Here is a 25,439-nt window from a genome sequence, read left to right on the forward strand (position 1 = left end):
TGGAACAGGTTGCCCAAGGAGGCTGTGGATGCCCCATCCCTGCAGGCATTCAAGGCTGGATGCGGCTCTGGGCAGCCTGGTCTGCTGGTTGGTGACCCTGCACATAGCAGGGGGTTGAAACCAAACAATCATCGTGGTCCTTTTCAACCCAGGCCATTCTATGATTATATTATTCTATAACAGACCTTAAGGCATGATTGTATTCAGTGACAAAGAAGATAAGCAGTGAAAAATTAAGACTGTAAGAAAGGCAAGGGATGAAAGGGAGAGCAAAAGAGATCAGTAGACAATGTGAGATTCTCAATGCAAGTGTGGGGATGATAAGGAACTCCTGCATCAGTGACCACGGAAGAGAGAAAGAGGCAGATGGAGGGCAGAAAGCACAGACACAGGGCAGAGTCATACTACGTTCTGTCCATAAACTCTTGGAAGTATTGGGCAAGATCCTTTTCTGACAGAGAAGCAGATCAAAGAAGAAAGGGAACCTCGAGGAGCTAACAGTGCAAGAATTGAATGGTGTATGAGCCAGGTAGCAGAACTCAAGATTGAGTGAATTAATTCAAAAGAATGAGTGTCTAATGGATGAAGTCACCCTTGCTCTTTAATGTCGGGATTCATCAGACCAAAGATAGACTTTTATAGTACAGGTATTTCTATTTGAGCAAAACACCCCAGGTTCCCTTTAAAGTCAACAGAGAACAGAAACTTTGCAGGCATGCTTCATCTCATCCTAAAATAGATGTTTAAAACAGATCAGCTGACTCATGCCCTAAAAGAGCATGATTTTTCCCCACAGATTACAAAGGGAGCTGACACTCCAGAGTTCAGATTAGAAGTGTGTACAAGGAACATAACTTGAGGTGACTGCCACGCTGCCTGTCCGTCCCGACCAGCCTGCATCCTGGTCTCAGGGTTGAGTGAAGCCTGAGCAGCCTTGTGCTGGGAAGGAAGGGCAGAAGAAGCACAGATAAAAGAGAGGGAAGAGAGAAAGAGAGATGGAGACAAGAGAGCTGAGCACAGAAAAGAATTCGCCAGCGCTGCTCATCCAGGTGTGGTGGAAAATCTGTCTGTGGCTTTACAGCTAATGCTGAAAGAGAGCAGGCTGCTTCAGAAAGCCATCAGAGATCGTGCCTGCAGAGCACTGAGTGAGTGGCTCCCCTTGAGAGTGCTGCAGGTACAAGGCTGGGGCTCCTGATACCAGGAGCATGTCAACACGCAAACATCTGCAACCAAATGAGGTTTTTACTTTCCCTTTAAGGTCAATTAAAATCTGAGGATCAATTCTGTTGCCCAGGCATCGGCATCGGGTGCTACTTGAGATGCCCAGCGGTATCACGTGTCCATTTCCATAAGGGCACAGGTCTCCCATAGGTCTGGTGTCAGATTTACCAGCTCCGGATAGACATGCCGTGTTGTCTGCCCCATCTCAGGTGGCAGTAGATGTGGATAAGCAGCAAGAGGAGAACCTAGAGAAGCGCAGGAATGATTCAAACGACCCGACAGGAGAGAGCCCATGTCAATAGCTGAATGCCCACCGAAAGCTGGGAGTGAGAGACGAGGCACAAACGATTCTGGGGAGCTCTGCCACCAGAGCTGAAGGACTGATGGGTGGCACAGACAGAATGTGTACCGCAGGTGCTATCCTAATCCTGTGCGTAAAAGAAAGATTCCAGCTTCCAGCTTCCAGCACTGTCAGTTTGTCATTCTTTGTTCCCACTAAATTCACTTATTTTTTATTTTTCTACCCCTTTTTTTTTTTTGTTTAAACTTAGCACATAATTCAAGGAACGTAACATTTTAGTTCGACAAGTGGTTTATTCAGGCAGCTGATTTACCAAATCCAAGGCTACTCCCTACAGACTGCTGCCAGCAATGTAAGCGTTCCGGTGTAAACCTCTGATTTAATTAAAGAACAAGTTAGACCTCCAAACATCATCTCAGCTGGAAAATCCATAATTAGTTGTACATTTTTCTGAAGGAGCTTTTCCCCCCCCATTTGTCTGAAACCAAGAGAAGGGCTCCATGCATCCATCATAATTTCCCAACGCTTTCAGCTCAGGCATTAGAGACGCTGTGTGGGCAGATTTAATAGGTTCTTTCTAGCTTCCTGGTGGGGAGGATTGCATAACATGTGAGTCAAGACACAAGTCCTCACACTGTGACTGTGACACTGGCAGGAGTGGCACTGTCTGTTGTCAGCTGGGATTACAACAAGCAGCACACCATCCTGCTTGGGGTCACTGGAGAAAGGCTGATAAAAGTATTCTGCTTTTGCTTCAAAGCAGGGCTTAGCATCACCCACTCTTTGGGAGGAAGGTGCTGGAGCTCCTTTTCTTATCCCAGCTTATCCTTTCACGCTTGGTATTGGATCCTAAGCTTCCTCATTCAGAGGATAAAGCTTTTTTGGTGATGAGCCCTCCTGCTGAACGTTTTAGAGTCCTGATTTCCTCACAATCTCTTTGGGGTTGATTTTGGCCCTGATTCAGAGCCTTCTGATGCAGTTTTCCCCTCTAAATGGGATAGAAATTCAACATACTATGCAACACTGATAGAAATTTCAAGCTTTCTACACGTTCAGGTCCCTCAAACTGGAGTCTACTTCACAAAATCATAGAATCACAGAAAGGCCTGGGTTGAAAAGGACCACGATGAGCATCCAGTTCCAACGCCCTGCTGTGTGCAGGGTCACCAACCAGCAGCCCAGGCTGCCCAGAGCCACATCCAGCCTGGCCTCGAATGCCTGCAGGGATGGGGCATCCACAGCCTCCTTGGGCAACCTGTTCCAGTGCCTCACCACCTCTGTGTGAAAAACTTCCTCCTCATATCCAACCTAAACCTCCCCTGTCTCAATTTTAAACCATTCCCCCTTGTCCTGTCACCATCCATCCTCGTAAACAGCCATTCCCCCTCCTGTTTATGTGCTCCCTTCAAGTATTAGAAGGCCACAATGAGGTCTCCCCGGAGCCTTCTCTATCTGTTTTAATTAAACACTTTCACTGAGGTCTCAACTGGAGCCTCAGTTTCTCGGGTGCTTCTGCATGAGGCAGAATCTAACTGCAAAAGCTTCACCATTAACGCCATCAGCACGAGTCAAGACCTCATTTCTCACTATTTCTTTCATTGCAGTAATGAGGGACACCTCTATTTTATACTCTGCTTTGCAACGAGTGCGTTATTTAAGAGTTATATTTTAATACATTATATTTCACCTTTAAAAGCCCTTGGAATTCATGGAGTTTTGGGCAAAGCAGGCTGTGCTGGTTGGGCCTGTTTCTCTCTGATAATCTTCCACAGCAATGGGCTGCTTTTAATTCCTGCCTGATCTTCATTTCAAGTGACATTTAATTGGAAAGGATTTTAGCATATTACATCTCAGACTGAGTAAAGCTCTGGATATTGTTAGAAAAATTAATAAAGAATTTGAGCAGCTTCCTGTATGATGTGCAAGCGATAAACATTCAGAAAACCCTTCCTCCACCCCTCTCTGCCTGTGAATTGCTCTTCTAAAAATAAAGGGTATGACAGAATTTCTGTATTGTATGACAAGAGAAGCCCTTCAGTCATTCGCAGCTGAGAAAAGCAAATGGCAAGCTTTCTCACAGATGACATTTGGAACTGTTATTAGCACTACAACGTATGGGCTAAACTCTGTTCTCCCTCGTACCACTGTAATTAGGGGAAAATGGCACTGAAATCAAACAGGCTATTCCTTGTACTTCCCAGCAAAAGCAAGGATGGAGGCTGATTCTTGCGGAGGCATCCACTTATTGCTGCCTCTTCCTCACTCCAGGCGCGCTCATATAAAGCACTTTCTTCAGCCTCACCTTGGTAGGTGATGGCTTTTGGGGATGTGTGTAAGCAAGGATGGCCCTGGAACCAGCAAAATTCATCGCCTTTGTAATAGCAGATGGGTTTGGATTTAAAGCCGCATTTCCTTGTCAGCATTTTAATTATTTTCAGGGATATTTTCCTTGATGTATTTTGCTCTTCTGATTTATCCAGCGCTGAAAAAACAACACCCAACTGACTGCAGCATCAACAGAGACAGAAATGAACATACACTGCCCTTTGGGAGATGTTACGTTGGATACGTGGCAGATAACTGCTGTGAGGAGAATAAATAACTCGGGAGGCAGAATGTTGTGGAAGCTCCTTTATTTTTTCAGCCTGTTTCAGCTTCCTTCTGCTTAGCAGAGAATGAAAACTGGTGCAGTTATTTATGGTCCGATACGTAGAGAGGTGGACAGTCGAGATCTATATGTGTATGGACAGCTGGACATATTGCTTATAACAACACCAGAAAAGCGTAATTGCTTTTGAGAAGGAGCTCAATAAGCTCATGGATGATTAAATCATGCTCTGTCTGTGCAGCATGGATTGCAAAGCTTCAATCAATGACCCTTGAGACTTCTCACTCCTCCGTAGCTCTCAACCCATAGGGGAAGGACTGTGCCATGTCAGATCGATGATCTGCATCTGCTGCTATGGCTTCACCTGCTCCTGATCCTTTAGAGGAAAGATAAGCAAGGAAAACACAGCTGGATGAATGGGAATGAAGGGGGAATTCCTCCCTCATCCTTGCCGATGAGCAGCCAAAACACAGAACATCACTGCAGATGGGAGCAGTTGTACCGAATGGGAGCGTTGGTGTAAAATGTGGGGCTCACATTCCCTCATGGCATCTCAAAATGAGAACCATCAGAGGAGCTCAGTGGCATCCGGACCTAACGGGGGCCTTGTAGGGACCCATCTTAACCCGGAAGCCTGGTAAGGACCCATCTTGACTTGGAGGCCTTCTCATGGAATCACAGAGTCATTAAGATTGGAAAAGACCACTAAGATCATCTAGTCCAACTGTGAGTCCATTGGTGCTCGTAGGAGCTCATCTTGACTTGAAAGGGTTGCAGGAGCTTGAAGGGAACAGACTCTTTAGCAGGTTGTGTTGTGATAGGATGTGGGAAGAGGGGACATCTAGAGTGGATAAAAGGAGAAGGTTTTTACAATAAGGGCAGTGAGGCAGTGGCACAGGTTGTCCAGAGAGATGGCGAGTGCCCTGTAACTGGGGACATTCAGGTCAGGCTGGATGGGGCTGTGAGCATCGACAGAACTATGGGTGCTCCTGTTCACTGCAGGGAATGGGACCAGATGGCCTTTAAAGATCTCTTCCAACTCAAACCATTCTATGATTCTATGAACTCACTGAATCAAGCGCCTCGCAGAGCCCCATCGTGACATGGCCAGTGGGCACGGTGGGGTGGGCTGGGGTTGGACTATGTGATCACAGGGAGGTGATTGTCCCCCTCTGCTCTGCTCTTGGGAGGTCCTATCTGCAGTACTGTGTCCTGGTCTGGAGTCCTCAGTACAAGAAAGGGAGCTGTTGGAGAGGGTCCAGAGGAGAGCCACAAAGATGAGCAGAGGGCTGGAGCACCTCCCTATGAAGACAGGCTGAGGGAGCTGGGCTTGTTCAGCATGGAGATGAGAAGGCTGTAGGGTGACCTCATTGCAGCCTGCAGTGCCTAAAGGGAGCCTACAAACAGGAGGGGAGTCAGCTCTGTGAAAGGGTTGATAACAGCAGGACGAGGGGAAATGGTTTGAAGTTGAGGGAGGGGAGATTGAGGTCGGATGTGAGGGGGAAGTTCTTGATGAAGAGAGCGGTGGGGTGCTGGAACAGCTGCTCAGAGAGGCTGTGATGCCCCGTCCATCCCTGGAGGTGTTCAAGGCCAGGATGGATGGAGCCCTGGGCAGCCTGGGCTGGTATGAAATGTGGAGGTTGGTGGCCCTGCATGTGGCAGGGGGTTGGAGCTTCATGATCCTTGAGGTCGCTTCTGACCCTGGCCATTCTGTAATTCTGTGATCACACCGGTCTTTTCCAACCCTAATGACGGTAAGACTCCTACTGACTCCAGCTCGCTCTATGGGAGCCGCGCCGTGCAGCCACCACACCCACACGTGTGGAACCCCAACTCCCATCCCCCACCCGCGCACCACACCGCCCGCCCACTTTTTCCCGCGCTCTCCCTCAGCCGCCGCTCGGCGGCGCCCCGCCCGCTCCCGCCTCCAGCGGTGGCCGTTGGCGCATGCGCGGGGCAGCGACGAGTCCTTAGCGACGGGGCGGCGGCGCATGCGCAGAGTGGGCGCGCGCGGAGGGCGCTTGGTAGCGGGGCAGCGCGGCGGCCATGGAGCCGGGAGAGGAGGTGGAGGATGAGGAGGAGGAGGAGCAGCGGGTTCCTGTGAGTATGAACAGCGCTGAGAGGCTCGGTTAAACGGGTTTTGGAGGGGTTATCCGGCAGGGAAGGTGTGGGTGGGGGACGTGAGCCCCCACAGGCCACTGTTCTCCTTCTCTGGGCAGAGAGGGGCTGCAGCTGGCCTGGTCCCTCCCTCTCCATCCCTTCAGTGTATGTGTGTGTGTGTGACATTGGCCTGCTTGCTTTGTGCCTTCCTGGCTTTGTGCAGTGCGGATGGAGCAGCCTCTCAGAGCCCCCTGTGACCCTGAAGGGCTTTGTGTAATTTGCAGCACTGGAGATGAGGAGATTGTGGATCATGGAGTTGTAGAATAGCCTGGGTTGAAGAAGACCACAATGATCACATAGTTCCAACCCCCCTGCTATGTACAGGGTCACCAGCCAGCAGACCAGGCTGCCCAGAGCCACATCCAGCCTGGCCTTGAATGCCTGCAGGGATGGGGCATCCACAGCCTCCTTGATAGGTGGGGAAATGATTTCCAACTCAAAGAGGAGAGACGTAGACTGGGTTTGAGGAAAAATGATGCTAAAGGTGGTGAATCGCTGGCACAGGTTGCCCAGAGAGGCAGTGGGTGCCCCATCCTTGGAAGCACCAAGGTCAGGCTGGACAGGACTCTGAGCATCAGATGGAACTGTGAGTGCTGCTGTTTGTTGCAGAGCAGTTGGATTAGGTGGCCTTCAGGGTCCCTTCCAACTCAAAACAATTCTCTGAAACCAAAAAGCTCACTGCAAAGCTTCACCTTGGAGCTCTGAAGGATCTCTGAGGTCTCACAGTGGTTGCTGTCACACTGACTGCAGACGTTCCCCAGGAAGAATGATGGGTTGCTACAGGATTCAGTCTTACCTGGGCAATCAATAGGAATTAAATGAATGGAAGCAGTCAGTTGAGTAAGTGTGACATGGTAAAGGCAAGTCCAGCCTCAACACATGTAAGCAGAGGGGTTCAAGTGGGGCAGTTTGCAAGCTTTTTGATGAAAAATGTTCACAGTGTGACATTAGGAAACAGAAGATTTTGTGTGATTGTGTGCCCTTATGTATGTTTAAGTAGAAACAAAGTTTATCTGCACACTGATTCGCAGACATAACTTTCCTCATTAACATCACATATAACTTGTGAGAAAGTTACAGACCAGTGAGCTTGCCTCCTGCGTCTCATTTTGTCTTCTTGGTGTTCATCATAGATCAGATCATTTTGCCTCGTTTGGGGTTCTTTGTTTTGTTGTCTCATGGTAGCCATCGACTTCCTTCTCCACGTTTGTTTAGCCCTGCGGTTTTGCTGCTGCTCTGACAACCAGAGCTCTGAGCTGGGAATCCCAGATGGACCTGAGCCAAGCATGCTGCCAGCACACTGCCTGCTGTGAGTGGGGGGGATGCAGTGCAGATGCCAGCTGCATCTTCTGCTTGTCCTGCTGTGGCTGCTCTTACACCTTTATTGTGTTTTTGTTGCAAGAGACGTTTGCTATAATTTCAATCAGCAGAGAGAGGCTAGCTCTGTAAGCCCATCTTTGTCAAAGTTGTCACACCCAGGGCTGTAGTTTTATGAGTGCCATATATCAGCAAGCTTCTGCTGAAAGGACTGAGCGGTGTGTGCTACCGTGCCCTGCTTGCTTCTTCTCTGTAGGCAATAAAGCAATGCAGCTTGGTAGTAGCAGGCTGTTAACTGTGTTCAGAACTGCCTAAAGAAACATGTAGTCGACTTACATACCAAATTTTTGCTTGCTAAGGAGGAACAGAGGCTCTACTTTCCTTCTGAAGGGCCATTTTATGGTTGTTGAAAGACATTATGGAACTTCTGAAAGGTGTTGAGCTATAAAAATGAGATGGAACTCTGTAGCCAACGTAGTGCTACTACTTATTGTTTGTACAACTTCACGGTCAATGAAGACAGTTTGTTTTTAATTGTGAGGATTCTTGAAGCCTTGCCTTATTTTTAGTGGTCTGTTGGTCAGAATAAAGCAGGGAGGCTTGAGTTTCGGTGTTCAAGCATTTGATGGTGCAAAACTGAGAAACTTTCATGTTTCTTTCTTCATCAGTGATGAATGTCAAACAAGAACTGTTCCTTTGGAAAGGAGAGATGATTTCCATTATGGTGTTCATATCATGTGAGGTTCCTTTGAAGAGCAGTGCTACTCATGTGCATGAAGCTGCGCTACCCAAGAATGAGAAACTACAGCTGTGAGGTGTTACGTTCACAGCATCACAGAATGGCCTGGGTTGGAAAGGACCACGATGCTCATCCAGTTCCAACCCCCTGCTATGTGCAGGGTCGCCAACCAGCAGACCAGGCTGCCCGGAGCCACATCCAGCCTTCCAACTTCCTCCTAATATCTAAAGGATTCTCATAATGCTTGAGCTAAGCTGCATCTCTTGCTGATGAGCCATTTTGTCCAAGATACACATTTTGCTAATGATCTGATGCTGATGATATACAACGCTTGGCTGTGAGATTCATCTCGGGGTCAGCTTTGGTTGGAGGCCTGCTGTTCAGCTCTCAGTGCTTCAGAGACTGCACTAAGTGATCGAGATGGACAGGGTTTGCTCACCATAGGTTATTTTAAAGAGGAGAGTAAAGAATGAGATGCACAGTTCTGTTGTGTCTTTTGTTCACTGTGTGCATCTTGCTGTCATTACTCATCCATTCTTCTGTTCACTGAAACACTCAGCTAATTAATTATGCTCAGCATAGCTAAATAAAATCAGTACCTATTTCTTTTTGGCACAGTTGGGTCCCCTACCTGATGCTATTAATTTCCATCTGAATTAATAAAATTGTCCTTTGAAATCAAATTTTCAGTATTACACCTCAATTAAATTATGGAATAGCTGCTGGAATGTTTTGAATTCAGAGCTGCTGTTGTGTGCACTTCAGTGCCACTTCTTTTAATTACTTGATTATGTGAAGAAGAAAAACTAAGGGAGTGCAATGCAGTAGTGACTGAAGGTATGGGTGCAGGCTGCAATTATTGCCTTTAGCTTTGTCACAAAGCCCAAGCTAACTTCTGTGTGTGCAGAGAAACGCTTTGAGACAGTGTTGGACAGCTGCTCCCTGTGTTCTGGGTTCCTCAGTGCTTCAGCACCTTGTGTGGAAGGGAAATGTGAGCACAAATATTCTTGCTGTTCCAAGTGATTTGCTTTGCTGCCCTGTACAGAAGCTGTAGGTGCAGTTGTGTAGGGCTCCCAGATGACCCATAGCTGCCTGCAGGCAGCATGTGGGTTTCTGGCTGTGGTCAGCAGTGCTGGCTGCATTCACAAGCAGCCCCCTGGGCTCAATTTTTGTGTTTTAAAGCAGCAAATGAACCTGCCCTTCTTAGCTGAGTGTCTGGACCCTGTGGAATTTCAGTCACTGGTTAGATGTGGTGGTAGATGGCTATCTTACCGTACTGGGGATGTCTTGTGTATTTTCTTTTTCAGTAATAGGCTATGAAATATATGTATACATACCCAGAAATTACATTTTGCTTTAGAAATGTGAATTTTCCTTTCAGCCTATTGCAACAACTCCGCCACGCCGCACTTGGAGGGAGGAATCCTTAAGCCAAAGCAGCAGTGAGACCCAGGCCTCAGCTGCCAGCGGGATCTCCCTGGGAGAAGCAATACGTCAGAGAACGGCTGCTCATCAGGTATTTGGGTTGTGCTTCTATGAGTTGTGGCTGAAGTTTACTTATGGGATTTAAAGTAACACAGACTGCTTTATTTTGTGCAATTGGGAAGTGCTTTGCTTAATAGTTGCCAGCTGCAAGATGCAAGCCGCCTTTACTGTGTACTGTTGGGTACTGTATCACCCAGCACCTTCCTGAAGCATTTGTCTTCATCAGGGTTGTTCTTTCTGAGTGAGAAATTTCACAAAGATGATCAGAGAGGCTGCAGCATCTCCCTACAAAGACAGGCTGAGGGAGCTGGGCTTCTTCAGCCTGGAGAGAGAAGGCTGCGGGGTGACCTCATTGCAGCCTGCAGTACCTAAAGAGAGCCTACAGACAGTCAACTCTGAAAGGGTGGATAACAGCAGGATGAGGGGAAGTGAGAGAGGGAAGGATTGAGGTTGGATGTGAGGGGGAAGTTCTTGACAGAGGGAGTGGTGAGGTGCTGGAACAGCTGCCCAGAGAGGCTGTGGATGCCCCGTCCATCCCTGGAGGTGTTGAAGGCCAGGTTGGATGGGGCCCTGGGCAGCCTGGGCTGCTATGAAATGTGGAGGTTGGTGGCCCTGCATGTGGCAGGGGGTTGGAGCTTGGTGATCCTTGAGATCCCTTCCAAACCCAGCCATTCTATGATTTTGGTTTGGAAAAATTTTCTGCTTTTGTCAGATTTGGAGAGAGAACTCAGTTTCTGACAGGAGATGGAAGGCTGGTGATCAGTAGGTGGTAAGAACTGACAACAGACTTCAGCAGTTCATGACTGCATTGTACTTCTTTTACATCTAAAAACTGAGTATTTGCATAGAAAGTATAACTTAGAAGCAACAGTTTTGCTATTCTACAGCGTAAGTTTTATTTCCTTGGAAGTGCATCTGATAAAATTTTCTTCTTGATCCTCGTGCACGCTTCATCTCCCTGCCTGTTCTTAGGAAATTGACTCATGGTATCAGCTTCCAGCAGAGGTGGATGCCAGCCGTTTAACTGCTGCCTCAGAGACAAAGCTTGGCCTGGCTTCTGATAGGAATGACCTGACTGAGTTCCCTACCCTGGAGGAAGGAGTGTTGCCTTCAGCAGAAGCATCGAGAAGGCAGCATCCTGAAGATACAGTCCATGGCTTGCTGCTGGGTATGTTCAACATGGCACTTCCTTCTTGACTTTCATTTTAAATCTGCTGGATGATTAAGATTTTACTCTTCTTTAAAAGCAGTCTTCAGCCCGGATTTGTCGTCTCACTTTGAGAACTGCTGTTGACAAAATACATTCTCTTTAACATTGTTGTCAAATCACATCTTCAGAATGAGATTGTTTGTACCCCTTTCTCATGAATTCAGGCTACTCTACGCTCCTTTCTGCAAGATGTGTTCAGATAAGTGGTAGTGCAGTAGCCACACACTTCTATAATGGTACTTGATATTCTATTAGTGGTCCTAATGACTAACACTAGAGTTTGGGTTCAATTTATATTATTGTCAGAAACACTTTCTAATTCTAACTGGGAAAGATAAGCCTTTCTGTGGCTTCCCTTCACATCTAATCACTGTGATGTAGTTGAAGATTGATCTGAAAGTTCTCATCCATTCTGGATTATGTTTCATTTTCATCCTTGTGGAGACAGAACATTCCATTTAATTCTATTTCTATGATGTATAATCCTCATGTACTAGCAAATCTTATGAGACTTCTGTTAGTATCACAGCATTATTCTCTGCATCTTAAGACACCAAGAATGCCACAACCCTACTGATTTATTATAGTAATTTGGAATTATCTTCAAAATGGTGGAAACAAGACGATTTTTTTTTTCCCCCTTAATTGCAATTAATCATAGCAAGTGCATCTGTCCCCAGCAAGAGATACTAATTAATTGTGGAAGTGGAGCCAATTTTGATTGGATCTATTTTTCTTTATTGCCTTTATTTATTAATATTTAGCTTTTTTTTTCTTTTTTCTAAATCTTCAACCTTAAGCTCTGGCAATTGGTTTATTAAGGGAGAGAAGTGACTGGAGAGCAGCTCAGCAGAAAGGGACCTGGGGGTGGTGGTGACAACTGCATTCCTGGCAGCCAAGAGGATAAACCATTAGGGTTAAACTGCATTTAAACAGCACAGCATGTGGATGCCCCATCCCTGCAGGCATTCAGGGCCAGGCTGGATGTGGCTCTGGGCAGCCTGGTCTGCTGGTTGGTGACCCTGCACACAGCAGGGGTTGGAACTGGATGAGCACTGTGCTCCTTTGCAACCCAGGCCATTCTGTGATTCTATGTAGCCAACTGATCACAAGAGATATTTCCTTCCAGTGTAGTTTTCAATACCCATGTGGCTTCAGTAGTTGGTTTTTCCTCCTGTGCTATCTGTGGAAGACAGAGCTAGTGAGGGCTGTTAGGAATGCTTGTTTTAGGTACCAATGCTGAACTGGTTTCCTTGCTTGCTTTGCTTACATTTGCATTGTTTTAACTTATTGCTTGGAGAGGAGAAGGCTCTGGGGAGACTTCATTGTGGTCCTGCAATATTTGAAAGGAGCGTATAAACAGGAGGAGGTGGGTGGTGATAGGGCAAGGGGGAATGGTTGTAAACTGAGACAGGGGAGGTTTAGGTTGGATATGAGGAGGAAGTTTTTCACCCAGAGGTGGAGAGGCACTGGAACAGGTTGCCCAAGGAGGCTGTGGATGCCCCAGCCCTGCAGGCATTCAAGGCCAGGCTGGATGTGGCTCTGGGCAGCCTGGGCTGCTGGTTGGTGACCCTGCACACAGCAGGGGGTTGGAACTGGGTGAGTGCTGTGGTCCTTTTCAACCCAGGCCATTTTAGGATTCTGTGATCGCATTTCTGTTTCCTTGCATCCAAGTTACCATATTAAGACTTTGCCCACCTGTCCCTCAGCCACGCTCCTTGTCCATTGGGTGCAATACAGCTATTGCATGTAGGCCTAAAGTTGTGCTATAAATGTTAGTTCTTTTCTTTCCTGACACCCCATCAAGGCTCCTTTTATGCACCTACTTGCATTTACTTCTTGAGAACTCACTGCTGAAGGATGCTGTTACAAAATCTCAAGTGTTTCTTTTTGTATTGATTTTCCTTAGAAGTTCACTGCAAGATCAAGTGTTACCATTATGGTATATTTGTGACTCACTTTTCCAGGATGTAACTGACATTGCTGAATAGAGCTGTCTCTAAGGCTGGTTTCACTGCGCCGCTGGGCCATTCTTTTCAGGAACAAACAAAATAATTACAGGCAAATAGCATGATTGCTTGTGGTATTTTAAAATAAGCCTCTGTTTCTTTCAGTTAACTGCAAGTTCAGCTTGCAGTTTGCTGTTCCTCTACCTGCTTGTTCTCATGCTGCTCTTTGTTCTGAAGCTGCTTAAGGGGATGAGTTTGGAGTTGCATTGGGGGAATAACCTGCTAGATATTCATGGCTCCTACAGGCCTTATAGGTTCAGTGGTGAATATCACTGTGCTGTAATGCTAATCTGTTCCTTTTTCAGGAAGTGTTTTGAATCCCCTTTTGGTGGTAGCAAGAAAAAATAAGAATGACAGTTGTGTTGAAATAGTTCCTGCTGCATCGTGGAACAGATTGACAAAGCCAAGAAGGTTTTGTTTTTGTTTTGCCTTCTTTTTTTTTTTTTAATCTTCCACAAATGGCATTTTGACTCTGGCATTCAGGATTGTCAGCAGGCTGTAAGATAAAATAGCGTGCCCAGCTTTGCTTGTTCAGTGAATTCAACTGTGAGGAAGCTTTTGACCTTCAGAGCGACAGCAGGAAGAATTACTGTTTTGACACAAGATCCTCAAAGAGTGTTGTACTGACGTCACTTGCTGCTTTAAGCATCAAGCACCTGCTTCTCTGCCTGCAAAACCTGGGTTAGGGCTGAATGTAATGAGCCCCTCCATCATCGTAAGCATCCAAAATATGATAGCAGTGATCTTTTTCCCTCTAGAAGAAAGAAAGTTACTGAAAGCATTAGACTTTGTGTGCTGTAAGATCGGAGAAGGTTAAAATAAAAAACCATGCAAGGTAAAACATTTGACGTGGGTGGAGTTGCACGGCATGAAATGTCAGTTTTGTAGCCCTGTTAAATGTCAGCTGTTGTGTTGATGAGGGTGGTTGTGCAGGGGACAGGCTGGAGGAGAGGATTTCCACCAAGGATGTGACTGCAGTGAATCTCAACGACTCCCTTTTCCTCCTTTTCTCTGTTCCCTTTTTCTTCCCTCTTCTTGCTTGGCCTTATCAGTCAGCTGCTGCTTCAAGTCACTGCTCACCACTGCTCCTGTGATGGGAAAGCTCTGGGGAAGGGATGGTCTGACAACCTAAGGCACATCCCTGCTACAGGGCAAAGCCAGAGCCCTCTTTGAATCAGGGAAGCAAGACTGAAGTGGAGGCTAGGCTGGGGGTGCAGTTTTGGCTATATTTAGTCAGCTGAAGGCTGCTTCTGAAAAGGAAGAGCCTGGATTTGTGTCGTTTGTTCCTGCTGCATCCTGTAGCTGTGTGAATCAGTGCAATCAGATCAGTTTGCTGTTGGGACTGAAATGTGACCATCTCCATTTCTAACTAACATTACGTTTTGTTTGGCTTGAAGTAATGCTGTCTGTTCAAGGGAGGGAGAAAGAAAAAGAGTGAGGGAGCACATCCTTGGGCTGGTGTGGAGTGACTGGGGCTTTCTCTTGCCGTAGTGCAGTTCTGATGCTTCAGGTGCTGTTGGAGAACTTCGGGGCTCCTGTTTAGGAGTTCTGAAGGAAGCTGAAGAGGGAAGGAAGAGAGAATTGAAGCAAAACTTGTGCTGTTGAATATAAACGCTGAATCTATGAATGTTCTATCTGAACTGCCTTGCATGTCCCGTAGAGAGCCAGCAATGTAGGAACATGTTGATGCATTCAGGAGTATCTTATTTGTCATCTGAGATTGCATAGCTTCAGGGTTTTATGTTGGGCTGCTGTTATACATTCTGAAATGTTATACAGTCTGAAATGCTCCTAATTACCGAAGTTCTGTTCTTCTGTACATACAAGAAGTGATTAGGTTGCCCTCCTTCAATACACTGAACAGGTCTAGCAGGCACCTGTGATGGCAACTGGGCCTCAGTTATAGGAAGATTTCTATGATTTGCCATGCTGTGCTGCCAGGTGACCCAGAGTGCCCAGCATCAGCGATGCAAGCTGCTCATTGCTTGGCAGACATCTGCTTCATCCATGTGCCTGCTTTGTAAGAACACAGGGGTGTCTGGAGGCCAGTTGAATGGTTGCAAACAGGACAGGGCCAAGAATGGCTGCTGAGGGGACAAGATGCACAATAAAAAAACAACAATATGAAGACATTTAGCCCTGCAGAGAAGGACCTGGGGTGTCCTGAGGGATGAAAAACTGAATGTGAGCCAGCAGTGTGCTCTTGCAGCTTGGAAAGCAAATGGGATCCTGGGCTCCATCAGAAAAGGGGTGGCCAGCAGGGACAGGGAGGTGATTGTCCCCCTCTGCTCTGCTCTTGGGAGGCCCCGTCTCAAGTACTGTGTCCAGATCTGGAGCCTCCAGTACAAGAAAGACAGGGAGCTGTTGGAGAGGGTCCAGAGAAGCCACAAAGATGAGCAGAGGGCTGGAGCACCTCCCTATGAAGACAGGCTGAGGGAGCTGGGCTTGTTCAGCATGGAGAAGAGAAGCTGCAGGGTGACCTCACTGCAGCCTGCAGTGCCTAAAGGGAGCCTACAGACAGGAGGGGAGTCAGCTCTGTGAAAGGGTTGATAACAGCAGGACGAGGGGAAATGGTTTGAAGTTGAGGGAGGGGAGATTGAGGTTGGATGTGAGGGGGAAGTTCCTTACTATGAGAGTGGTGAGGTGCTGGAACAGCTGCCCAGAGAGGCTGTGATGCCCCGTCCATCCCTGGAGGTGTTCAAGGCCAGGATGGATGGAGCCCTGGGCAGCCTGGGCTGGTATGAAATGTGGAGGTTGGTGGCCCTGTGTGTGGCAGGGGGTTGGAGCTTCATGATCCTTGAGGTCTTTCCAGCCCAAGCCACTCTATGATTCTGTGATGCACACCTGTATTGTGAGAAATTCCTGTATGTCACTGTGTGGAGAATGCTGATCATTTTTCATCACTTTGAGTGCTAGGTTGCATTTCTTAGCGCAAATACTGAGCAATACTTACATTTGATCAAGTATATCCTCAAAGCATGGATTTATCAGCCAAATGTTGTGACTTTGTGTGTGTACATACACATATATTTTATCAGAACGTGTAGATGCATTAAAAATTGTTTGGCAGGATCTGTTTTTGACAGCAGTTGACATTTTGTTTTCCCAATTACTTTTCAGTTCCCTCCCTCGTAGTCTTTTTGTCTCTTCATTTACCAAGGCAGCACCCCCAGGCTGCACGATGCAGAAAGCTTTCTCTTTAATCACTGCTGATTCTCAGTTTAGCTTGAAAACACTTTTTCATTCAAAGTGAAAAAGTTAAGCTGAAAATGGAGAAAAGCTGCTTCTGTTGTGTGAGTAAAAGTAAGTTGCCAGTTCTGAGAAGGTGAGGTCTATCGTGATGTGCGATGACAAGTCTAATTCAATAACTGCAATTACTATTTCCTTTGTTCAGTAATATCATTTTAAATGCAAAACCAGATTTGGGAGGAAAGAAGTGCATGTAATACAGCTAAGGGAGTTTGGCTTCCAACTTGCTTAACGTTTCTTAAAATAAATGCTATGGTTTGCCTGTTGTTTCAGTATTTTCAAGTATAATAAAAATGAAAAATAATGACTTGAATAAATATATAGTGAACAGAACAAATGTTTGATTAAATAACACTGTAAACTTTGTGTGTTCCCAGTTAGTGTTTGGGAATGAGAAATCTACTGTGCTGAATGTATTTGATTCTAAGCCAGTATCAACCACTGAAAGCAAGCCTCTGTTTTCTCTAAGCCTGAAATGTTACAAATGACAGTGGATTAAATCAGTCTCCTGTTCCTTGGTTTTTAAATCATGATTCAAACCATGAAATCACAAGTACAGATCAGCGCTGTAAATGTGGCCACGCTCCTGATAGCAGCCTGACGCTGCTGTAAATGAGACATCCCTGACCTTGCTCCCTTTTGCCCTTGGATCCTGCTTCTCCTACGCTGCTGCTGTCAGTGTTTTCTTCTCCTCTTTTTGTTCTTTCTTTCTGACTACTTTCTGTACCATTTCCATGCACGCTGTAATTTTTTCACCCTGTTTTGCACTGATGCTTACCAGTCTACATCAGAGCCTCTTCCGAACGCTTTCTTTCACCAAGTTGCTCAGAAGCAGTGCTACTTTTTAATAATTGTTACCACTGTGTTCCTCAAAACTTCTGAAAAAGCAGACAGCCTGTCTTACTTTTCCTATCTGTTTGGTATTGCAAATATTTAAGACGAAAGTGCAGTGGAGTGGTGAGTAATGCAGTGCATTTACCTAACGAAGCAGCGGGGAGAGTTGAGCTTTGGAGAGGTACTGGATGCTGGGAAAACAGATTCCTTGCTTGAGTTGCTGCAGCATGCTTGTGCCATCTGTACTATAGATGCTAAGGTTTAAGTTTGGCTTTCTTTAGGAGACATTAGGCCTGCCATGTGGTGCAGCCAGCTGCTGAGGTAGAAGGGAGTCTTTGAAACTGTGTAGCATCTATTATTATTCTGTCTGCTGATGGGATGGGAAGTAGGGCATTGCTGGGCGATGTAGAATTATTTCTGCTCTGTTAGTTGTGCTCTTGCTATGTAATATTCTAAAGTAATTAAAGACGTTAATTGGAAGTATTAAATTACAAGTGAATCAGAAAGGTCATCTTGTGGTTGGATAACACTCATCAGGTGATGTAATACACTGTGTGGAAAGCCACAGGGTAAAGCTGACGTATGGTTGAAGTTGATTCTTTGTGTGTAATGGCTCTTATCTGATGTGATTATGCTTCTGTCAGTGATGCAGAGTATAGTTTGTTTGTGATGCTTGAAAGCTGAAGAACCTAATTGAAATCAGTGAGAACTCTGATGCTGAAATTGAGACTCTTGATGACAAGTTGCTTTTTAGCTTAAAAGCGTGTGTTTGCTTACAGCAGTATTGTAAGTAACTGTGTAGTCATTTCTGTCTGTCAGATGCAAGTTTGTAGTTGGTTTTCTTTTTGTGGTATAAAGCATTTCCCTTTGGTTTTGTAAGCATGGAATTAGAAAGGTTAGATGTGCCAGGTAGCTCAAAGAAAATCAATAGAAACTCAACAATAGAAACTCAAACTTCCTCCTACAGTAGTAAACAGTGGTAATAATATCATGGTGGTGACTAAATTTTGCTATTACTTGCATCTTTAAACTCGAAGGGAAACTGTACAGCCTTTGCTGTAATCAAAACTTACTGACTGGAGAAGACAGCAGTGTTTTATTGTTGCAATGAATGGTGATCTGGGTGGAAGCCCTGCAGATGTCCTCCAAGTATGCATGGAAATCAGTAGGGGAGGTGCTGACTGATGACTGGAAAAGGACACAGGTGGGCACAAAGATAAATCGAAGGATAAGAGGGTAAGTTAGGGATGTCAGTGTCAAGCAGTGCTTTGAGATTGGTGAGAAGAAACCTGAGCTGTGTAGGTAAGACACCTGAATTTAGCACATAAGGAAATAATGCTTCAGTAGAGTGATTGGTGGGGTTACGTCAGTTTGTGTGGTTGGCATCCATCTGGGTTTGAAAGCTGTGTTAGTTGCCATGTCAGTTTAAAGAGGGATTGCCTTACAAACTGTTATTACTGTGGTGGTGTTATTTTTAACAGGTATGCAGGACAGTCAGTTCTCTCCCTGTCTTCCATTGCTGATGTATTCAACACCAGGCCAAAGGATTTTGGATGAGACGCTTTTCCAGCAATCAGAAAGGGATTTCATTCATTTAAGGTAGGATCAAGTTACCTGGTGCCATGGCAGAATACAGCATTTTTTTTCCTGGCTGGCCATAACTTGTCCTTCCTTTCATAATTACCATTTTACAGTCACAGAAATAGGACAAAATGGTTTCTTTTTTATTTTCCTTTTAGTAGAGAGAAGCCTTTGTTAGAGTTCTTTGCTTTATTTTGCCTACAGAAGAGTTTGAACAAGAGGAAACCTGAACAGACCTCGTGAACTCTTCATTCCAGTGTACCTGAAAAAAAATGAGCAAATGAAGAACTCTGCCCTCCCTGATATCTCTTTAGATTCTGAAATAAAATGTATTGAATTCTGGGGATAAAAATCAGATCCAACTTGTATTTCAAATAATAATGAGTGCATTTACAGGCATGCATGTACTTTATACCTTCTGCCTGGAAGTATTGAAGGCCAGGCTGGCTGGGACTTTGAGCAAGCTCATCTAATGGGAGGTGTCTCTGCCTGTGCCAAAGGGGTTGGATCTAGGTGATTTATTCTATATGTGCTTTGTGTGTATTAATGTGTGATTTAAAAACTTCATTTGTTTAATGAAAAGTACAAATTACTGCACTAGCAATTTCCATGAAGTCTTTCTCAAAGCCCTCATATGAACGCGTGGCAAATGACTCTCATGTGAAGAAGGCAAGAAATCTTTACCCTCTTATTGAAGAGGGAAAAAGTCTGTGTATAAACATACATATCACAATGTCACAGAATCATTAAGGCTGGAAAAGACCTCTGAGACCACCTAGTCCAACCATCCACCTACCAGCAGTGTTGCCCAATGAACTGGTTGCCTGACAGTGTTCCTTAGTACATATCACATACAATATATGTTTTTGTATGCTTTTGGAAGTATGTGAGCAACTTTTCTATTTTCTTTGGACTTTGTCTGTTTTGCAGTTATTTAACTAATATGCATTTAAATTTGTGACATACAAACAAGCAAAATCCTCCAGTCTTAAACTGACTAGAAAGAATGATGTACTAAGTTGAAACTAATTTCATTTTCTGATTTTTATGTTGCAGTCAGTAGAGCTCTCTGATATTATTGGGACTCTCCCCTTTATAGAGGTTGCATTTATGTGCATGTTACTAAACCCTAATTGGATTAAGTCCTCTTTTAGCCTCTTACACTAAAGCAGAAAATACAGCTGTTGAAATGGAAAAATGTCACCAGAAATGTTCTTACTGTGCCCCTTTCTTGTAGAGGAGTTCCTGATGTTTCTGGTGCTTCCGAGCAGCATTCAAATCCTTTGCACATCCCAGAAGCTGCCTGGCTGACAGATGTTGAAACGCACTCTGATGCTCCCAGTGACTGCTGCTCCTTGTCCCAGCATCCCCTTTCATTCCAGCAGGCAGAACCTAGTGATGCCAACTATTTGTCTCAGCAAACCTCTCGTTCTTCTGAACCACTTATGAACAAGGAGGCGAGTGAAGACTGCAAAAATGATATTAATGAGAGGGCATCGATCCCCCGGATGGGTGACAAAGCAGTGAACCAAATGGAAGCTTCACTTGTAAAGCAGACCTGTGGTACTTCTACAGAAGATGACTTTTTCACTTGTGACAACAATGTGCTGGCTCCAGTTTTTGAGCTTTCAGAGAAAGAAAAAGAGTTACTGAGGCGTGATGAGTTCTCATCTTCTGAAAGCTCCTCTTGTAAAACAGCTTTGACAAAGAATTCAGGAAAAGATGAAAGAGAGATGCAAATGGAAAAGGTAAAAATGGCTGAGAGTGAGTCAGAAGGGTGCCTGAGACATCCAGAGAGGCTGGAAAAAGTTCCTGAGCTTGGTTCTTCTCAGATGTTATCTGATGATTTGAAGAAAGACAGTGGTAAAAGTTCAGGTGCACAGGATGTGTTTTCTGCAAAGACTTCAGAAATTGCTGGAGAGTCCAGGGGGCGCCGAGTGGATTTGAGTGACTTTGGAAGCATGAATTTTGTAGCTGTTCCTAATGAAGTCCAGGGAGCTTTCCTGAATCGTGAGGAGAAGCAAGGTTTGAGAGAGGAGGAGTTGAGCCCCATTGTGCCAAGCACCAGTGATAGTGCCCCCAAACAACCAGTCGTGACCAACATGGAATCTCCTCCTTCTTGCAGTGAGAATGCCCAAGTGGAATTGGAGCCTGGAGTTCACAAGGCTGAATTAACTATTTCAGATGTTTCCATAGAAAGGGGACATAAAGTTACAGACATTTCCCCTTCGCTTAATTGCATTGTAGATGATGGCTCGTTCTTTAGACACTTCTCCCATCCAAGCTATCAGTCTACTCCAGGGATACTGTTAAACAAAAATGTCAGGGCAGAAGTGGGTGCTCGTGTGATCAAATCAGATGTTCAAGCCTCTCCTTTATGCCTAAACGAAGACAATTCTGGGAAGTCATCTACCAGTACACCTACATCTGTTGAGAAGCAACGTTCTCTCCAGTGTGCCCAAAAAGAAAACAACAAGCACTTGGACTCCTTAAAACTGAGATATCCTCACACTGGAAGAATTCAGTCACTCCCATCCCTTAATTTCATGGAGAAGGTGGGCACTTGGAATCTGAGCCAGCCAGAGAATATGCCTGATGTGCTGGCTTTAAGTGACCAGGGTGTAATTTCACATAGAAAGAAAGCCTACAGCGCAATTGCCAGTTCTGCAAACAATATTTTGTCAATGCAAAATAGCAGCAGAAACCCTGAAGATTATATTGCTGCTCCTCCTGGAGGGACGCATTCCCTGGAAAATATTCATTTTCATAATAAAATCTCAGAGCCTGTCCACCCTCTTCCTAGGTCTCAGTCTGACAACTCAGTAAATGTTGCAAGTAGGAACAACTCCCAAACTGATGTTGTTCAACCAGTTAGTACAGAAGCAATGCAGCCTCTAGAAGAAAAAAGTAATGTTTCAGGAGTGCCTGAAAACAAATTGGGAAGCTCCTTGGTACACCAGCTTACAGCTGAGATTGCTTCTGGGTCTGTTGATAAAGGTAGCAGTGTGGAGCAGACTTCATATCCGGATGCTTTCATTTCCAGTGAAAGAGTTGCTCGCCTCATCAAAGAGGATGGAAACTCTCCAACTGGTGACCAGGAAAAATGTGATGGTCTTGAAAATCCAAAACTGCCTTGTAACTTAGATATTGGTCACGTCGGCGTGGACAACTGTGGTGATATTTCCCCAGACAGTCTGAATCTTCCTGCTCCATCTGGGGAAAGCAGCCACGGGGCCTTGGGCTCCCCAGGGTGTTCTTCAGTGGTTTCCAAGCACTTCTTCACCAGTGCAGAAGATGACAACTTGATCTCTGTCGGAGCAACTGCTGTTCTGGAGACTCCAGAGAAAGAAGAGCTTAATATTGAAGAAAGGATCCCTGTAAGTTAATATCTGAGAAGAACTTGTAAGTCCTATTTATCTTTGATTAAGAAGAGATCTGAATACACTCAGCTGCCTTAGAGTAAATGGGACAGTAGGTAATCCTGATGCTGCAGGATGGGTTGTCTGAGTTGAGGCTGTTACTTGCATATCTAGTTTCTGATGCTCAGTCGTGTAGGGAGCCTGTAAAGCAATAGTCAGTCTTTCAAAAATACCAGTTGACACCTTTTATGAATGCCTAATAAATCTTCAAGGATCCTTTTTCAAATTCTAATTTTTTTTTTAGTGTCAGAGTCATCTCAGTGTTTTTCCCACTGTTCTTTTATGGTCTACATCACTAAATTAAATGGGTTTTGTACTGGTTTGCATTACTGGTGAACCTCACCCGTGATTGTAGTTCAGCTGAACAAAATAACTTTCAGGTGACATTGAATATAGGAAAAGAAAGGGTCAGGCATAGGAAAGAGGATACGTGTGTGTATGTATGTACTTTTTCCTCAAGGTATAAATGATGGTATCATAGTAACAGAATGCAAGAACATTTAGATGGGTGGCTAATGGTGGTGGCAAATAAAAGAACAGGGCACAGCATTAGTGGTAGGTGAAATCTGCTTGATACAAAGACTTGTAAGTAAGATGCTTACAGCTCTTTTAGCAGAGCATTGATCAGCCTTTTCTAATGTTCCAGCTTCTTTCATATGATCAGGATATAATTATCCAAACACGAAGCTGAGACTCAAATGCTGACTAAGGAAATGTTAGGCTGCACAAGAGGGAGCTGAACTTCACACGCCCACAGATCTGCAATAATAGCAAAACCAACACGGAGCTCGTTGGCAAATTAAATTGCCTTTTTCCTATAAATACTCTTGCTTGTTCACTTTGTTCCAGTACCTAAGACATAAATTCCTGATTCTTTCATGCTGCTCTTGAAGGGTATTCAAAGCTTCTGCGTGCCTTTTCTCCGTTCTATCTTATGTGCCTGATGCAGATTTCCTTTTCCCTTTCCCCTTTTGAGGATATTTGGTGAGAACGGAGGGCAGATTGTGGCAGCCATGTTAACTTCGAATAGCTGTTGAATGTTGGAGAAAATCAAATGCAGATTTATATTAATGATAAACATGTAATTATCTTCTGAGTAAGTGGCTGCTCCTCTCAGAAGATGACTCCTGTAATCATTAGGTCTTTGGAACTGTGTTGTAGAAGCACTCTTCTCTGAGTTGTCTCAGAAAACATGCATTGAAATAACTACAAATATTGTGATAAGGATATTTGAAGTAGTATTGATGAAATATAATGATTATCTGTTACCTCCGTTTTTAATGAATATAATGAGGCATGTTCTCCAGCCCTAATTGTGAGGAATTTTGTTCTCATAAACCACTGACAAAGTAAAAGAGATTAGGTCACATATTAAAACACACATATTATATGTGTTTAGTTTAAAAAAACAAAAAATCATAGGAAATAGTTGGTGGAGATATATAGTCTGCTGTATTGAGATTAGAAGTGTGAGTGCTGGCTCCCTTTCAGGAGCCACCTTTGAAAAGCCCAGGAGCCTGCAGTTCCACTCCACTGCAAGTCAAGCCAATGGGGCAGAAAGCAGGTCTGGCTGAACAGGGAATTCCTTGGAGCTGCAGCAGGAGAAGAAATTACTTGAGGGCAAGGTCAGGCTTCACGGGGAGGGCACAGAGCTGCAGCATCTGCAGGGAGGAAACAAGAAAAGCCAAAGCCCGGATTGACTCCCCACTGGTCAAAGTGGTGTCAGACAACAATGCAAAAACACTTTTGAAAGTATGTAGTGGCAAGAGAAGGTCTAAGAGAAACATCTACTTGAGGATGTTCTCCTGAGGAGTAAGAATGAGGAAGAGGTGAAGGCATTTAATGTTGTCTTGGCCTCCGTTTTTGGTAGTAAAGGTAGATTTTCTTTGGACTGCTCTGACTTCTGAGTTGAAGGACTGTGTGTGGGGCAGTAGGGATTTTCCAGTCATGGTCAGTGAAACTGTGAAGGAATGGCTGTCAGCTGAATGATGGTAAACCTGAGGGCCTGATGGGATTCACCCCAGAGGTCTGAGGGACTTAGGGAATGGTGGACCCCCCTCAACAATTTACCAAAGGTCTTGAGAGTCTGTTGGGGGTCCCCACTGACTGGAGCCTGGCCAACGTTACACCCATCTACAACAAGAACGTGAGAGAAGGCCCAGGAAACTGCAGACCTCTTAGTGTAACCTCTGCCTGGAAAAATTATGGAGAAGATTGTCCTGGGGGTATAGAAAGGCATTTAAAGAACAAAGCTATTATCAGGTGTAGTCAGCATGGGTTTGTGAGGGGAAGGTCCTGCCTTGGTGATTTGTTCTTCCATGAAAAGGTTGCTTGCTTGGTGGGTGAAAGAAGAGAATGCACGTAATCTGTCTGGATCTAAGTAAGGCCTTTGATGCTGACCCTCACAGTGTCCTTCTGAACAAATTGTCCAGCTGTGAGATGAAGAGATTCGTGCAATACTTGGTGATGAGCTGACTGAATGGCAGAGCTCAAAGTCTTACAGGGAATGAGGCTACATCTGGCTAGTGGTGTTCCCAAGGTCTCAGTTCTAGGGCCAATGCCATTCAGTGCTTTTGTCAGTGATCCTGGATGCTGGAGTGAAGCGCATCCTCAGCAAGTTGCCTGTCAGTACTAAACTGAGAGGTGCTCTTGACTCCCTGGAGGGGAAGAGGCATTGCAGAGGGATCTGGTTTGCTGATGGTTGTTCCATGCTCTAACGTGAAATTCAGTGAGGGCAAATAGTATGTGATGCACATGGGAAGGAGCAGTGCTGGATACAGACACTGGGAAATGAGAGGCTGCAGTGCTGGACCTGGGAGGGGAAGTGAAGGAAGGTGCCAGTCGCTCTGGGTACCAATGGCAGGATGTGGGAATAGCACAAGCAGCACTAAGATTATCGAGGTCTGTACTTGATACTAAGAAATATTTCTTAAGGTGAGGGTGGTCAAACACTGGAATGAGCTTCCTGGAAAGGTGAGTGGTGCCTGATTTCTGCTTTTGGTCTTCTGGAAGCGGTCAGGCAGTTGAGCTCAGTCTTTGAAGATCCCTTCCAACCGAACTATTCTGAGGATGGGAAAAACTTATGCAGCTTCAGAAGTGATTGATGTTCTTAAGAATGCAATGTGTTTCCTTTTGCCAGATCTACCTTCGCAACCTTGGCATCGACCAGTCGCCTGGGACCATACTGACTCCTTTTGTACCCCGAGGACCAATAAGGGAAGTTGAATTTTCCCCTTCAGACCTCAGGACACTGAAGGGCTCCACTGACACGCTGACAAGGACCATTCAGCAGCCACGAGGTATGGG

At 45.2% G+C, this 25,439-nt stretch overlaps 1 protein-coding gene across 7 annotated transcripts in view; it reads left to right on the top strand.

Annotated features, from left to right (window-relative positions):
* The first annotated feature begins 6,118 nt into the window (after positions 1-6,118).
* ALMS1 (ALMS1 centrosome and basal body associated protein) overlaps positions 6,119-25,439 on the top strand; it is a 52,556-nt gene continuing 33,235 nt past the window's right edge. For all 7 annotated transcript variants that reach the window (XM_052681819.1, XM_052681823.1, XM_052681821.1 and 4 more), the window contains exons 1-6: positions 6,119-6,230; positions 9,728-9,862; positions 10,804-10,999; positions 18,615-18,732; positions 19,952-22,091; positions 25,273-25,432. In XM_052681819.1, coding sequence (XP_052537779.1) covers positions 6,177-6,230; positions 9,728-9,862; positions 10,804-10,999; positions 18,615-18,732; positions 19,952-22,091; positions 25,273-25,432 — 2,803 coding nt within the window. In that variant the 5' untranslated portion in view covers positions 6,119-6,176. The remainder of the gene's footprint in view (positions 6,231-9,727; positions 9,863-10,803; positions 11,000-18,614; positions 18,733-19,951; positions 22,092-25,272; positions 25,433-25,439) is intronic.

Source organism: Tympanuchus pallidicinctus, unplaced genomic scaffold, assembly GCF_026119805.1.
Source record: "Tympanuchus pallidicinctus isolate F22 unplaced genomic scaffold, pur_lepc_1.0 scaffold2, whole genome shotgun sequence".
NCBI lineage: Eukaryota > Metazoa > Chordata > Aves > Galliformes > Phasianidae > Tympanuchus > Tympanuchus pallidicinctus.